The sequence below is a fragment of the Rhipicephalus microplus genome, chromosome 1 (assembly GCF_043290135.1).
Source record: "Rhipicephalus microplus isolate Deutch F79 chromosome 1, USDA_Rmic, whole genome shotgun sequence".
In the NCBI taxonomy this organism is placed as follows: Eukaryota; Metazoa; Arthropoda; class Arachnida; order Ixodida; family Ixodidae; genus Rhipicephalus; species Rhipicephalus microplus.
In genome coordinates, this window is record NC_134700.1 from 7,159,462 (window position 1) to 7,177,067 (window position 17,606).

General features: G+C 46.5%; 1 protein-coding gene across 9 annotated transcripts in view; it reads left to right on the forward strand.

Annotated features, from left to right (window-relative positions):
• Positions 1–17,606, forward strand: part of mio (GATOR complex protein mio) — a 768,187-nt gene that overhangs the window by 222,134 nt on the left and 528,447 nt on the right. For all 9 annotated transcript variants that reach the window (XM_075896295.1, XM_075895366.1, XM_075865082.1 and 6 more), the window contains one exon: positions 12,901–13,002. In XM_075896295.1, coding sequence (XP_075752410.1) covers positions 12,901–13,002 — 102 coding nt within the window. The remainder of the gene's footprint in view (positions 1–12,900; positions 13,003–17,606) is intronic.

The following is a 17,606-nucleotide window of genomic DNA, read 5'->3' on the forward strand; positions in this document are numbered from 1 at the left end:
CACTCGGAACCTGACATTCGACTGAAGGGGCAACGTCTCTCTGTCAAAGCCGAGCATAAATTCTTAGGCTTAATCTTGGACAACAAGTTGACCTTCGTACCGCACACCAAGTATTTAAAAACAAGATGTTTAAAAGCCATGAATGTTTTAAAAGTGTTGTCACGTACTACTTGGGGTAAGGATAGGTAATGTCTCATGAACTTGTATAGAAGCCTCATTCGCACCCGCTCAGATTATGGGGCCGTTGTCTATCAGTCGGCGACTCAAAATGCCTTCAAGATGCTGGACCCCGTGCACCATTTGGGCATCCGCCTTTCTACAGGTGCTTTTCGCACCAGCCCCGTAGAAAGCCTTTACGTTGAGTCAAATGAGTGGTCGCTTCATTTGCAGAGAACTTGCATGTCCTTTGTTTATTTTCTCAAGGTAAAGCAGACAAGAAGCACCCCTCATACTCTACTATTATTGATTTGTCGAGCTCCATGCTGTTTCAAAACAGGCCTTCGATGAGGCAGCCCTTCTCACTTCGCCTGAAGGGTCTAGCTGAGGACACTGGAGTGTCACTTGAACACAGTTTAATGGCTCCTGTAGCATACCCACCACCGTGGCAGTGGCAGACTATTGACTGCGATGTGTCTTTCCTAGAAGTTACAAAGCATGCGCCTATTGCCCATATCCGAACATACTTCCTGGAACTTCAACACAAATACACACGTCCTGAGTTCTTTACAGATGCCTCTGAGTCCAACTCCTCTGTGTCCTACGCTGCTGTTGGCCCTTCCTTTTCGGATGCTGGCCTTCTACATCCAGGCACAAGTATCTTCACAGCGGAAGCTTATGCGATACTTGTGGCAGCTAAACACATCAAACAATTACAAATACAAAAAGCAGTAATTTATACAGACGCCCTCAGTGTGGTAACGACTCTGCACAGTCTTAAAAAACAACAAAACCCTGTCCTCGTCTCACTCTACTCCATTTTATGCACACTCTACACACTCAACCAACATGTTGTAGTGTGCTGGGTGCCAGGGCACCGTGAGATTCAAGGCAACGTGATGGCGGATCAGCTTGCTGCATCTGTCCACGAAATCAGTGCCACTACACCCATATCGATCTCGCCCCTTGATCTTAAGCCGTCTCTCAAACGAAAGCTCAGGGACTACTGGCAGAGTAAGTGGGATAGACACACACAAAACAAGCTACACGTTATCAAGCCACACCTTGGCCATTGGCCACCAGTATCAAAATCACGTCTAACAGAGGTAACACTCACAAGATTCAGGATAGGACGCACATACACAACACACACACATCTTTTGTCCGGTGTTGATCTACCATTGTGTGACAAATGTGGTGAGGCATTAACTGTTAGACACTCTAAGACACTCTAAGAAGACAACACTTAATTAGACACTCTAAGAAGACAACACTTTCCATTACCCTACCGACAATATATACCATTACACCCCGCAATGTTTGTCGGTAGGGAGCCACTTTTTACCCACAAATAATTGCTAGCTTTTTTAAGAGATGTCGGTTTTTACCATGTAATATACCCAGGCAATGCGTAGCGTGACCTCTCAAGAGAGGTTGCTGCTACAGTGACTACATTTATAAGCACTTGCCTCGCAGCCCTTGGACACAAGGGCGCTGATGAGGCACTTGTGCTAGTGCCAAATACTTTTACATGTTTTTATTATCAAAACCTTTGTCACCCTTTTTAATATGCATATCACGCCACTGTCATGATCTTAATACTTATGTTTTTACCCGCATTATCGCGAGGAATTTTAAGGCCACTATACAGCCATGCAAGATATCTTTGTCCGCATCTCTACTCATCGAAATGGCGCTCTTTGGCCATCAATTGGCCCTTGCGCCACAAAGCGCCACACATCATCATCAATTCGGACTTCAAAGAACTGGAGAAACTAGTGTGAACTAACCAAGGGTATGAATTTTCGTGAGTATGAACAAAACACTTGAAAAATGTCTCTTACACCATCAAAATTCTATTTCTTGAAAAAGTCTGTGATCTCCAGTTTGCTTCACGGAGGCATTGTGTGAAGAACTCACAATTTTGCGAAGTTCCTGCAGGTGGCTTAGTCCGCGCACGCTGTCCGAGGAAACCATGCATATTTTTGGGCGAATGCATGCGCAGCTGCCGCCATTGTCTCCATCAGTTAGGTTTTTGTCAGCCCCTTGCTATCCTCCAAGATTTCAGCGATGATATCGCTGTCGGTCACTGGGCCGGCCACAATAACATGGCTGTCAATTGCGAGGTTATCGCTGAAGGGCACATCAGCTGGCATGTTGCTTACATAGCGGCCGTCTTGCTTGTCGCCACTTTCCTCCACCAACCTGTATCTCTTCTTGAAGTTGTCGAACCACTCTTCCGACGCATTGAAAGGGTCAATGTTTCTGGTCAGCGCAAACTTCTCTGCGTCTGGCCAGCGCAGATAAGGGGGCTGTTCAAAGGCTAACGTGCATAGCGGGAAACGGCAATCCAGTGCAACTGCACTTCGTCTTGCTAGGGATGCGCTGCTGTTCGAAGCCTCCTACTCTTATCTTCAAACATGTCGCCGTCTTATGCTTGTGTAATCTGCTTTTCATTCTTTACATAACTGCTCAGCGTGCTTTTTTTCATGTTATACTTTTTCATGACTTCTTTTGGAGACGCTCCCGCTTGCAACGCTTTCCATATTTTCACCTTGCCAGCCAAATACTCAGCTTTGTACTTCTCCCTCTTCACTGTGGGTGTTAGGGTGACTGGAGCCGCAGGAGATGCAGGGGAAGCCATCCCGGTGTCACTTCCGTGGTGGGGATGCATGTGCACATATGTAGTAGACTACAAGCTTGGTGATAAAAAAACGGTGAAAGGACAGGGACAAGAATGAAATTAAAAGAACCTGTAAACTTTTCAAAACAAGCAAACAATAACGCTGCAGATGGCACAAATCATGCACGAAGATAAATAATTTAAAAGCAACGACTCAGTACAGGTGAACATTCTGACTCAGTTGTCACACATACGTGTTGGCCGCACAAGAAAAAAGGCGGGGCAAGTCCGTCGGTTGCCTGTTGCCCTGTTGCTCATGACAGTAGCAATGCACTGTTTTTTCTTTTGGTTGTAAACCAGCGCCATGTGGTTTTTTAAAGATGGTCGTCTTTTTTGGGGTACTTCGACGCAAAAATTATGGTTTGTCTGTCTGTCTGTACATCTATCTGTTTGTCCACCGTAACGGTATCTCAAACAGCCCCAAGCGATACCCCAAACGGCCAATCCCATCCGCAACACCCACCAATATTGCTCAAGTTTCAATGCTCATACTTGTGGGATTTTCAACTAAAAAGCAATTATTCTGCGCATATAAGGCACCATAACAACCTTCCTCAGGTTTTATACCTGAGGAAGCATAGATAAGTGATTCTAAGAATCAAAGCATTTATCACGCTGCGCTTACAATGTAAAGTTATGCACAAAAGGGCAAGCGTTTCCAACGCTTTGCTAAGACGACACTGTGGTGGCACGTGCCCATCGCTTTGCGTTCTACGATTTGTCGTCTCCAAGACAGGCGCACACACTTTCTTTCGTTTTCGAAGATGACTGCCAGATAGCGCTCATGTTTAACGTGCCTCGATGCACTCATTTGCCTTCGCTGCACGGATCGAGAAACTCCAAGACAACCCCTCCAGAATACAATACACCGATTTTCTCGCGCAGAACGCCAAGTAAACGTTTTGTTCACTCTTTCCAGATGCAAGACTATTGTGTTTCGACGACGTTTGCAGTGAAACATGCAGGTACAGAGCAGGGCCAATTCTCTCTTTTTTTTTTGGGGGGGGGGTGCCTTCGAGATACGAAGTCAATTCCTACCCATGAAGAAGTTTCGAATCTCGGAAGCTACAATCCGATCTCGAAATTGTTTAGGTGCGCCGTCGATTTGGCTGGCTGAATTTGCTGCAGTTTCCCCGTTTAATCGCGGTCGGGAGTTCGAATTACCCAGAGTGTTGCTGAATCTGTCTGAATTAATGAGTTTTTAGTCATAGAACAATGTACATGTTGAATAGTTCCAGGTGCCACGGCCTAATCATCCAAAATTCTGAATTAACGGTAGTTGAATCAACAACATTTTACTGTTTATAAAAGCTATCATTCGCACATTACGTGTACAATCGTAGTAAAAAAAAACTGCGTGCTTTGGCTTCGTAGCCCTTACTGTACTGCCACAAAAAGTTGTCGCGAGGTATGCACCAGAACACAGCGAGCTCAATTTGCGTGCTGCCATATTGAAAAGTGCGTCGCGCCATATGTTGCAAGTGCTGCGAAGCAACACCCTGCACTGCCACACGAGCAGATGCTCTACAAATCAAACGGGAGACTTTGCGACCTGAGTGTGGCTGTAAGCATCTTTCGTGTTCTTCGTTTCCTGGAATATTGTGCAAATTTCGCGTGAAACGTGGAGGAGACCTTCATCAACAGTGCGGAATGTCTACAACTCGTACATCGTTGGCTGCGGAGGGAAATTCGGTAGGTACGTACTATCGCGATTGAAAAAAACGCGAATAGCGGAAAGCGTGCCTTGGCTGTGGCAAGGCAGAATTTGTGCTCTAAGCCAGCGTCAACGTAGTGCTAGAATGTCGCTCTAACTTGCGCTCATGCACCGCATGTGTTTATCATTTGCCAGTCATGCCGGGCACTCGGAGCACACATGAAGTGTGGAAGTGCCAGCCAGAACAAGTTATTGAAACGCTTCGATGACGCCGGCCAGAAGCACAGATTCGTCTATTCACAGTCAAGGCATGTCGCAGTTCGACTGAGTCGAAAGCTGTGCTTTTCGCGCCGTTCAGATCTCCTTGCATCGCGATAGTATGCCGTTACAGTTGTACTAAACGTGTGCAGTGGGAGCATCCACGCGTGAGTCGTAATATATCTTATTATTGGCATGCGGCCTGCTAAATAGTACGGCTATGGATTGGTGCCGCAAACACCGCACCGGCACTATTCCCCCGGTGCGCTGTGACCTTCTCAGGCAGTGCTCAGCAATTTCTTCTTTTTGCGCTGGTTGTTGTTGTATTCGAAGACGGCACAGTGGTACCCAGATGACTTTGTAAAAGCGGGCGCAGCATGAACAGGCGTTTATTCGCATATTAAAGTCCTAGAGCCACTCCTTGCCATAATAGCGAGACATGCCTTGGCAGTTTGAAACAAATTATGGCATGTGTTAGAGCAAGAGTATACTGCCGAAAGTGCCTGGTTGCGACACAGGCGTGCTCTCGTCTATTGTGCCATGACATTTGTTTTTTTTATATGAAGTAGCGAGAGGGTGGCTGTAGGAAGTGCAGTGAAGTCGACTCTCCTGTCATTGAACTCGGGGTGGTTGAGAGGTCTTTTAAAGGGACTTCAAGTCAAATAACAATGCACGTGAGAATGAAAGCTCAATGTGTAGTACCTTTAAAACGACAATATTGTTGCGACAGGTTGGCCACGTTGAAGTAGCCCGCCACAATCATCGTGGCACCAGCCTCAGCAAGACCCGGCTGGCATGTGCCACGCGTTCGTGCTCTCCCGCTACGAGGAAGAGGAAGATAGTTGGATCTTTGCCACTCGGCTACTCAGACTTGACGACCATAGTCTTTAGAATCGTGGGCACAAGTTCGCCCTAATAAAGACGCTTGTTTCTTTTTAACCTGTCTGCCTCAGCATCGCTACATTTCTGGTGGAGGCGCTGAGTTATGAATCGAACTGCGAGCTCAAGACAGCAAAGCCCTGCGAGCCCTGCGAGCTCAAGACAGCATAGTTTCGACGACCAGCGTAACAACCCCGTGGAAGTGACTCCTGTACACCAGAGGGCAAGTCGCTGTCTTCGAGGTGACTCACCCGAGTTTGGTCCCCTTCACTTCACACCAAGGGGAATTCAAACGATGGATGCCACCACTATGAACAGCCAGGTAACATCGGCACAAGTGTTCATTAGCCAACCGCACCAGCCGCCAGTATTCCACGGCGACTCGTACGAGGACGCGGAAGATTTGTTTGGACCTGTTCGAGAGAGTGGCGAGCTTGAATGGATGGGACGAAAGAGAGAAGCTCCGTCGCGTATACTTCGCCCTGGAAGACTTCACAAAGACATGGTTTGAGAATCATGAAACCTCGTTGTCTACCTGGGAGGTATTTCGACGACAAGCGGTCGCTTCGTTCGGGAACATAGACTGGAAAGAAAAGGCGGAGGCTGCTCTTCAATCGAGGAACCAGTTTCTAAACGAGAGTGCTGCTATGTACATTGAGCACATGGTCCGTCTGTTCAAGCGTGCGGATTACAATATGGCTGAGGATAAGAAGGTGCGCCATCTAATGCGCGGAGTGAAGCAAGAGCTGCTTGCCGTTCTCATCCGCAACCCTCGAAACACAGTTGCTGAGTTTTACTCCGAAGCGACGGCCATCGAAAAAACACTGGAACAGCGGGCTCGGCAGTACAACCGGAATCTTAATTGCGCATCTGCACAGGTATTCTCCGGAGGCGTGCGAAAGGACGTTGAAGCCCCGCGAGAGCTCATTAGATCAGTTATTAGAGAACTGAGCAGACTGAAAATGCCCCAGACTCCAACTGCACTATCCGTTACGGACGTCGTTCGTGACGAACTGAGGCAGGTGATACGAGAGCCAGAGCGTCAGCTGCAGCCGGTTCGACCTATCCGAGCATACTCTGAAGTTCTCAGACAACCCATGGTACACAGCAATGCAGCAGTTGCGATGGCGGCGACTCCTCTCCCACATGCAGCACGCAGTGCACTTCGTCCACGGGAACCAACAGCCACCTGTCTGCCCCCAGGAGCACGTAGCACACATCGCTATATGGAGCACAGGCTCAGGAAAAGTGACGTCTGGCTTGATGACGAGCGCAGGCCTCTGTGTTTTCATTGTGGCGAAGCGGGTCATCCGTACAGATTCTGTCCTTACCGACAGGCTGGATTAAGAGGCTTCCCGTTGTATGCACCGTGCTCCCGAAACGGTGAACGACCAGCAGAGATTGAGGAGTACTTGTCCACGCGCCAGAACTCGCCACCTCTACGCCAAGATCGGTCACGGTCACCATTGCCTATGCGCTACTGGTCATCCAGCTCACGTGCTCATCCAGCTCACGTGCACTTTCAAGGCAGCCTGGTCGTCGCTCTCCAAGTCCACTCCCGGAAAACTGAAGCGAGCGACCTGTGGAGGTGAGGCCGCTGATAACGTTAGTTACTAAGATCTTTCAATATAGTTTAAGGGTGATGACGGTGTATTTCCAGTAGATGGGTGCAGCAACGAAAGCGTTACTTCATATTTGCAGTTGAGAATGGAAGGATGGGAGCTGAATGCCTTAGTCGACACCGGTGCTGATTATTCAGTGATAAGTCACAAGATGGTGAAAAAGCTAAACAAAGTTTTGACACACTAGAGTGGATTGCAGATACGCATGGCAGGCGGTCACATTATTACGCCCCTTGGCAGATGCACTGCAAGACTTGAAATACGGGGCTTTATTTATGTGGTCGATTTCAATGTGCTGCCAGAATGTTCAAAAGAACTCATTATAAGAATGGATTTTTTGCGAGCTAATGGCACCGTAATTAACCTGCGTAGGTCCAGCGTGTCGTTTTTGACTGAACGAGCTATACCCGTGGAGGAATCTGAGGAACGACGCCTAACTGCTCTACGCGTTGTTCATGATGACGTATCTGTGCCGCCACGCTGCAGTATAATGGTGCTCGTAGAAAATGACGCATTCTACAACCGCGAAGGCGTAGCAGATACAAATGTAGGGCTGTTTTTGAATAAAGGTGTCTGCGTAGCTAGGGGTCTTTTTCACTTTACGAATGGTCATGCAGATGTCCTACTCACAAATTTCTCCAATGAACTTCAACACATCGCTCAAGGCACGGCTATTGCCTATTTACACGACTTCTGTATGGTGACTGAACTATGCAGCTTAACGACATCAACCACTTGACCAGTGGCCTGCAACATCGACACATTCATGACCGTCAACCAGAGCCTTCCGGACAGTCGAAAGAAACATATTTACGCCTTGGTAAAAGGATTCTCTGATTGCTTTTCAAGTGCCGCGAAGGTCCAGCGCACGTCAATCACGAAACACAGAATTATAACGCAAGACGACACGAGGCCTATATGCCAGCATCCATATTGGGTGTCACAGAAGGAACGGGAAATTATCAAGAAGCAAGTGGAGGAGCTGCTTTCGGGTGATGTCATCCAGCCTTCAAATAGTCCATGGGTGTCCCCCATAGTGCTCGTTAGGAAGAAAGACAACACACTTAGATTCTGTGCCGACTACAGGAAACTGAACAGTGTAACTAAACGAGATGTCTACCCCTTGCCGCGTATCGACGATACACTAGATCGGTTGCGATCCGCAAAGTTTTTCTCCTTCTTAGATCTGAAAAGCGGATATTGGCAAATTGACGTCGACTAGCGGGACCATGAAAACACGGCATTCATAACACCAGATGGCCTTTACGGATTCAAAGCGCTTCCATTCGGCCTCTGTTCCGTACCAGCGACGTTCCAGCGAATGATGGACACTGTCCTCGCGGGATTGAAATGGCAGTCATGCCTAGTGTATTTGGATGACGTGGTGGTATTCTCTGCAACGTTTGACAAACATCTAGAGTGACTACGCACAGTATTGGAAGCCATCCGGTCAGCAAAATTGACAATCAAACCTGAAAAATGCCACTTCGGCTTCGAAGAGCTGCGATTCCTTTGACATGTCATTAGTTCCGAGGGTGTTCGTCCTGATTCCAAAAAGACTGCCGCTGTTCAGAGGTTCCCTACACCCAGAGACAAAAAGTCAGTGTGTTGATTTTTGGGTTTATGTGCAGACTATAGGCGATTTGTGGTAAACTCAAAGATTGCGGAACCTCTTACAAAACTAACAAACAACGACGTGCTTTTCACATGGGAAAGCGAACGGAAAGCTTTTGACGAATTAAGAAAACGACTATAGGGTTCACCGATACTTGCCCATTTTGATGAGACAGCCGACACTGAAGTCCATACCGATGCCAGCAATGTCGGTCTCGGCGCCATCCTTGTCCAGTGGCAAAGTGGTCAAGAGAGAGCGTTAGCCTATGCCAGCCGCAAACTATCACAAGCTGAGGCAAACTACTCTGCAACTGAAAAAGAGTGCCTCGCAGTCATTTTTGCAATAAACAAGTTTCGACCCTATTTTTATGGTATACCGTTCAAAGCTGTCACTGACCACCATGCTCTATGCGGGCTGGCAAATCTCAAGAACCCGTCAGGTCGACTAGCAAGATGGAGCCTTAGGCTGCAGGAGTATGACATTACTGTCGTGCACAAATTTGGAAGGAAACACAGCAATGCGGACTGCCTGTCATGCTCTCCCGTCGATCCAACTGTACCTGAAGAGGAAGACTTCCCATTTCTAGGCGTTGTCGATGCATCCGAAATGGCTCAACAACAACGAGATGACCCGGATTTGCTGGCGCTTATACAACACCTGCAGGGTCTCGACGTTCAAGTCCCTCGCATATTCTCCAGAGGCTCTGCCTTCGTGGAAGTGTCCTTTACAGGAGGAACTTCGAACCTAATGGTGAATTGTTTTTACTAGTCATGCCCACAGCCATGGGAGAGGAAATTCTGCACTCATGCCACGACGAGCCAACATCTGGACACATGGGTGTGAGCGGAACATTCGCCAAGATTCGCCTGAAGTACTATTGGCCTAAGTTGCTCGCATCAGTGCAGCGCTACGTGAAAACTTGTCGTCAATGTCAACGGCGCAAAACTCCACCCGTAAAAGCAGCCTGCTTTCTCCAGCCAATAGACCCTCCGGATGTCCCATTCCAACATGTCGGCATGGACTTCCTAGGACCTTTCCCGACATCGTGTGCAGGCAAGAAATGGATAGTCGTAGCCACAGACTACCTGACTCGTTATGCTGAGACTGACTCTCTGTATAGTGCGACAGCTGCCGATGTCGCCAAGTTCTTTGTGAACAACATAGTGCTCAGACATGGTGCGCCCATCGTCGTTGTTACGGATCGCGGCACCGCATTTACTGCAGACCTAATGCAATGCCTGATGCTCATGACAAATACCGATCACAGAAGAACAACGGCGTATCACCCTCAGTCAAATGGCTTAACTGAACGCCTCAACAGAACTCTGACCGACATGCTATCAATGTATGTCGATGTTGAACATAAACAGTGGGATTAAATATTATTCTACGTAACATTCGCATATAATACAGCCATTCAAGAAACAACCCACGTTGCCCTTTTCGAACTAGTATTTGGCCGAAGAGTGACCACCCTGCTGGATGCCATGTTACCACTACAAGACGAAAGCAGCTATCCACCTGACTTATATGACTTCTTTCAGAGAGCAGAAGAAGCACGGCAAATGGCAAGATACTGAATACGCCACCAACAACACGTCGATTCTAGTCGGTTCAACAAGCGACGCAGTGAGGCACTTGATCATCCCGGTGACAAAGTGTTGATATGGATACCAGCGCGCCGCGGCAGACTCTCTGAAAAGCTTTTTTGCCGATACTTCGGCCCCTATGGAGTACTCAACCGTATCAGCGACGTCACTTATGAAGTCAGATCCGCTGGACACGTGAGTTCAAGACGCCGCAATCCCACGGAAGTGGTTCACGTAGTCCGCATGAAGCCCTATCATGACAGATCGTCGGAAAACTAGTGAGAGTGCGCATGTATCTTTTCACTGTCTTATGCATCGGGACGATGCGTCTGAGGAATCAATCAATCAATCAATCATGATTTATTTCAGCTTCAAAGACATTCAGTGGAGCTTGGTGGGTACGGACAAAAAGCCATAGATGAGGCTTGACAGGGTCCGTACCCCCGGGCTTGGCAAACGTGGCGTACAGAGTGGCGTACAATCGTGACGTACAAAGGCAAAAACGGGCACATAACAGTTATCTTCATTGCAACAACATAAGCGAGCTAGTGGAACTGAAAAATGTACACAAGGAAGGGGATAATGCTGTGACAGGTTGGCCACGTTCAAGTAGGCCGCCACAATCATCGTGGCACCAGCACCAGCAAGACCCGGCTGGCATGCGCCACGCATTCGTGCGCTCCGGCTACGAGGAACAAGAAGATAGTTCGATCTGTGCCACTCGGCTACTCGGACTTGACGACCATAGTCTTTAGAATCGTGGTCACAAGTTCGCCCTAATAAAGACGCTTGTTTTTTTTTTAACCTGTCTGCCTCAGCATCACTACAATATTATAAACAGCAGTGCCCTACCTGCCGAGAAATTCAGGTAAATGCACGTGAACACATGCGTTATGATAGGACTTTTTCAAAATGATCCTCATGACGTCAGAGGAACCATCTACAATTAATCACTAGTAATCAAACTAGCTGCACTAAATAAAGAACCTTCTATGCATCAAGAGACGTAATAAAATGCTGCTTGTTCATTGCTACTATGGGGAATGGCGCGAGTGATTCGAAAATTCAATTTTTGCCTCGTTAAACTGGACAGGTTGTGCCATCTCGGAGCCACTGGCAGCCGTGGTTCCCGCTGTGCTCTCTGCTGTGGCTCCCGCTGTTTTTGTTCTGCTGCTACTAGTGTCGCCGGCCGTGCAGTAAAGCCAGGCAATATTGTGCACAGCAACAGTGACTTGAGATGGTCCAGCGGGTAACTTGAAGTGCGCTAACCCGATGCGGACCACTCAAACATGATTCTATTTCAAAATAAGCACTTTCTTGGCACAAAAGTAACGCTACGAGGTTTTTGGACCACGATTTCAACAAACAACGTCGACTTAATAGTTGCCTTTAGTGTTCCTTTAAGACTGCTAATGTTTCTATATAAGATTGTTTGGGTCATATGTTCATTGACCACTCCTCGGTTCATGCAACATGACAGTCATGTCTCACGCACTAACCATGTTAGTAGGACGACTTAAAAGTTGCCTTTAGTGTTCCTTTAAGACTGCTAATGTTTCTATATAAGATTGTTTGGGTCATATGTTCATTGACCACTCCTCGGTTCATGCAACATGTCAGTCATGTCTCACGCACTAACCATGTTAGTAGGACCATGCAGATGTTTCAGAGCAATCCTTGTCACCCTAAAGAAGAGAACGAGCTGCCCATCATTATTTATGCCCAGATTTGCCATAGAATAGGAAGCACATGGGCTGCCATCTGTCTTATTGGCTTGCATCAACAAAAATTGTAGCAGAAGCCAGTTCAAAGAGTTTCTTGGCTGTGATGGTAACATTATCTGGGTCAGTGCGGCTTATAAGTATGCTCGCAGATCTTCCATTTGTGCGTCTTGAAAATCTAGTTGGCGACACAAGTTTAACTTATACGGTCATATTTCAGTCAACCTTTGGTACCTTTTACACCCAGCGAAAAAAATATTTGGTGCAGTCTTACACAACAATTTGTTGCTTTCCAAGTCTCTGGGTGGCAGGTGAGTGTTTTAAACAGCGTGTGTTGAGATTAGATACTGAAAACCTTGCTGATATCAAGATGCAGCTTTTGTATATTTTATCAGTGACTGTTGCAGGCTTCAGTTTCAGAGAAGAGTTTGCGGTTTTGTACCTAGTTTCATCTTGAGAGTAGTCAGGTGTTCTTTATCTAGGATTCTGTCAAGAAGTGTAAATTTAAGGGCTCGTTTTCTTTTTAAGACACAATGTAATCAGAACAAACAGACAGTGATGTCATGTCTGTTCAACTGTGGTGATGTCTGTTGAACAAATAGTGATGTATAGGGCTGTGTCAAGCTGTCTTGAAAGCAGCTGTTTTTCGCAGTCTTTCCACAAGTCTATTCGTGGAACGCAACTAAACGATGATTAAGACCCTTCAATTTCGGTACTTTGCAGGTTACTCCGACTCTGCCCAATCACTGAGCTGGTTTTGCCAGTCACCGATGACCTTTGTTTCTGGCATGAACAACAAGCAGCTGAGAATCTATGACATGAGAGGTCAGCTTATTTCTCAGCCTTACAGTGTTTACTCAAACATGAGGTGCACCATTGTTTCTCACAGTAATTTAAGAATACTCTCAGTGTTTCTATTGCTGAAGTGAAGGTGTCGCCAAATATTGACGCACTAGCCTGGCAACAAGTTCTTGTTAATACTATAAGTGTTGGCGGTCCCTGCCCATCCTGATGAGGAGTGTGACCAAAGTGCGTTTGCTACAGGACATGCACCAGCCCCATCTGTGTGAAGGGGCCGTAGTTTGGAGACCCAGCATGATCAGGCAGACGAAGCACCTTCGGATGCTTGCCTTCGCCAGGGCATGAAGTCAACAAAGCAGTGTCAGTACAGTTCTGAAGGAATTTTTGAGCTGTTTGTGTCTTTTCAATGTACTCTGTATATGAGTGCGTAACTTTGTTTTCATGACTATATTGTGTGTCACAAGCGGTCATCCTTTGTCTTTGACACTGAGTCGTCATCGAGGAAATGACAAGCTTGAAGGTTGTTGACCATTCAGCATATAAGCACTTTGGAGTTGGAAAAAAAAAAACACAAGCTCTGCATACAAACTGTTTAGCTGTTTGTAAACAAACTTGCATGCTCCATGCAGTTTGCCCTAGAAGACTTTTGGTGTGGCACATCCAGTAACACCTTTTCATTGGTCTCGGCAGTGCTTGCCTGGTGTGTTTGAGTTTGTTGCTCTATTATTTCTGGTGCATTCCTTTAAATGTGTTTAGAGTGATGTCTAGTGACATCTCATGGGAGGGAGGTGTACCAGCAGAAACTGGAGTGGCAAGGAGGATAGAGATCTGATTCGCTGGATAGAAAAATTGTGTCATTCAGCTTTTAGGCTGAAGCTAAAGACCTTCCTGTCACATCTGTGTAGAGATTGTGTATTTTTGTCTAGGTACACAACATCTCCACGACTGGGTACTTTTGATAGAGATCGGTGTCGATGAGAATCTCCCGTGATCTGAACTGTTCAGTATGACAGATAAATATAAAATGTACTCCTCCAGTGATGGCATCTGGTGCGGCTGATTCATGGGAACTACTATGAGTGCCGCTCATGAGTACAGTATTGAAGAATCAAAGTTTGATGTTTACCTGCCTTCATCTACAGTCTGCATCAAAAGATAAATTATTGAGAGTGTGATGATGTCCATTTTCAGAAGCAAGACAGGCCATTAGTCATTTGCCCGCGTCACGGCAAACCCACTCGCTGGCGTCGCTTTTGTGAAAAGCAACGGCAGCGGCAAGGAAACGGGCACCACAACATACACTGTGCGGGGGCTCACATTCAGCACGTGTCACCACTTGTCAGTCTTAAAGCGTTCTTACAATTCATGTTAAAGACCTGCACTCTTCTACTAATATATAAAATGCCTTCAGAGACCGCAAGTGCATACTGCTGTGTTGTCACAGTATAAGCACGAAAGCCTTCCTCACGTCACAATCAGGGCACCTGGCAGATTCTGTTTTCAGCGTGCTCCTGCAGCAGGTGATGCGATCTCTGATCTTGCTAAGCACATCGCGCCGAATAGTAGTGCAAACTCTTCCAGTGTTGTGCCATGCACTCAATATTGCAGCAGCAATTTTCTAGGTATTCCAAGAGGACTTGTTTTTGGGCCGGTTGGTGCTCACTTGGCGCAGGTGACTGAGGTGCAAAAACATTTCGTGAAACAGGAAGAGCAGAAGAGAAGAAAAAAGAACAGTGCCAACTACTAGCTGTTTAATGACAGTAAGAAAGGCACAGGAAAAAAAGAAGACGATAGCGTGCATGCGTGCACAGCCAACAAATGTCGTGCAGCACCATGTTCAAGCCAATAAGTTATCCAAACACTGCATTTCTGAGGAATACAACATAATAGATGTATCAGTGATACAATTGGGCCCTTTCTTTTTGATAAAAAAAGCTTCCAAGTGTTCTCTAGCTATTTGTTTGCTACCCCTAGGGAAAATCGCCATTTGCTCAAAGCATGGCACACATCCGCAGGCTTTACAGTTCACTAGAAGATACACATAATCACTTTTGCCTAAACTATTGGCATGCTTCCTCAATCTGTCATTGATGCAATGTCCCATTTGACCGTTGTGGGACTTGCCGCAACTTAGGGGTGTCTCATATACCGCCCATTGCACATTACCCATTAGCTTCCGCGGCCAGCGATCTGCCGGCTTGGTTGGCGAGGCCAAAAGCACTTTGACCGGCGAATCGCCGGCTGTCAAGAAAATGTTTATTTAACGTGATAGCGTTAAAGAGCTCGTTTCACAGAAATTCCGGCATCGGTGTTGGTGTCATTGGTTGTGAGCGAAAAGTCATCTTATGCGTGACCGAAAAATAGTAACGATGAAATAAAATAAAGGATAAAGAAATCCTGGAGCAGAGTGAGGACAGAACCAGGGTTGATCGAGTCCAAGTGGGGATCGAACCTGGGTCGTTTGCATGGCAAGTTGATGTTCTACCTCACAGCCACACTTCTGCTTGTGAAAGCAGTGAAGAGAACTTCCTCTGCTTGGAAATGCAGGGAAAGTCGCTTTCATGCTTCACAAGCGCACGCGTCCTGTATACACTCAACATGAAATATCGCATTAATAATGCATGGTAAAAGCGTCAATTGCCAACGGGCATCAGAGTATGCGATTATCATAATGGCTCCACAGCTGAAATCCGGTACCCCACTACAAGAGGCACATATGCTGCTGCGTCTGTTCTATTAAGGCCACGTAAATTGGGCGCATAGCAAATTTGAAAATGTTTCATGCACTAAGGTTTTGATCTACGCACTAGGAACAGGATGTCACTATCGCGTTTAACTCCTAAAGGTGAAGCTTTAGGGTCCCCTAATATTTTGACATTGTTTCATTATTGGCAGCACAGTACTTTATATTTGCGTTTTGCTTAGTATATTATCCGCTAGATGGACTAAATTGTCCATGTCTTTTATCTGCTTGTAAGTGTGCTTTTTTTTTTCTTTAGCAGCGAAGGGTGCTCTATCCTGGCTTTTTTGTTTTAAACATGGCATCGTGGTAGAAACACTGAAGAAACCGCCCCCCGGTTGTGGCCTCACCAATGTGTCTACAAATGCGCTCATTTTCCCTGCCACATCATGTCAAAGTCAAGTAGAGTTCACCAAGACTTTGCCTAGTTTATAAGGCACAGGGCGAAATGTGAGTGATCCAATGGGAGTGGGAAAAATTTGACATTGCTCTTCACTTGCCCGTGCGCTTTTTCACACACAAAAAATTCTACTGAAGCAGCTGTTGCAGGTAGGCATTGCTAAGCAAATAAGACACAGTTTGATACTCTGACATTTGTTGAGGATTTTATTGCTGTTTAGGTGCACTAACCCAAGCTGCATTTGGGCGTAAAAATCTTCCGAGCAGATTACCAGGCGGGAGTGTGGAAGCCAATGGGTTAAAGAACCTCAGGTGGTCTAAACTGCCGGAGCCCTCTGCTACAGCGTCTCTCATAATTATAGTGTGGTTTTGCAGCGTTGAGCCCTAACAGTTGTTACTAAGGCGATACGGTCAAAGAGCTCCTTTCGCGAGAACCCCAGTGTTGGCGTCGTTGATTATGAGCAAAAAATCATCATGTTTGCATGACCGAAAATTCAAGAAGATGCAAATAAAATAAATAACAAAAGGTTCAGGTGGCTTGGAGATTTATATTTCGGTGGTTGTATTTAATGGCCACTCACCAGGTTTGACAATTTTGAGCTTGTCGCACAATGTGTAGACGGGGCGTTCGCGATCACATCTGCCAAAATTTGGAATGCTACGCACTGTGTAAATGGGTCCAATTTTAAAATGAATGCTTGTCTCTCTTCCTGTCCTGGGCGCATGCCCAGAGAATCAGGGCATGACTTGCACTCACGAATTGCCCTTCGTACACGGCAGTGCAGTGGACGTTGGTCCTCTATGTAGACGACTGTGCTCTGACATTGCCAACAGTGGCACGTCACATGACGAAAGTTATTCAACATGACACGCGTAGTTTACGTATTTTGTTGCTTGAGGAGACTAATAAAACTTGAGATAAATAATGAGACACAATAAGGGATAGTGCGCGCCTTTCTTGTTCACATTTTCACGTGCTTTCAGCGAGATGCAGGGCTAATCTGTCGACAATTTGCATGCGTTCGTGTTCCCATGGTCAGCACATCGAGCAGACAGCCTTGGAAGTGAAAGTAACGCTCCTACGCGTTTGTGCACTCAATGTGCTTATCTATTCTACCGCGTCTAAGCCAGCGTTTCCAAACGATCCGCAGAAACAGGCGGTAGACCACAATATAAGGCTAGTAAAAAAAAAAAAAAAACACCACTCACATGCTTGGGGTCTGGGTTTGTTCAGGCATGTCATGCGCACGTGACCTCTATGTCGGATGCTGGAGATTGTGGGGAATAGATTTGGCTTCTTAAGGCTACGCAAGGGAGCGGCAAGGGTTTCGAGCTCATCTCCTCTCATCCTTGTTTCCTGCCGCTTCAAAAAACATTTTCTCAGCTCAAAATAAGCCGATTGAAAAACTTTTTGTGGCATAACGCTCCTCATCAGACACACCACAACTAGTATGGTCTAACCCAAATTTGTTATGGGGCCTGGTGAGTG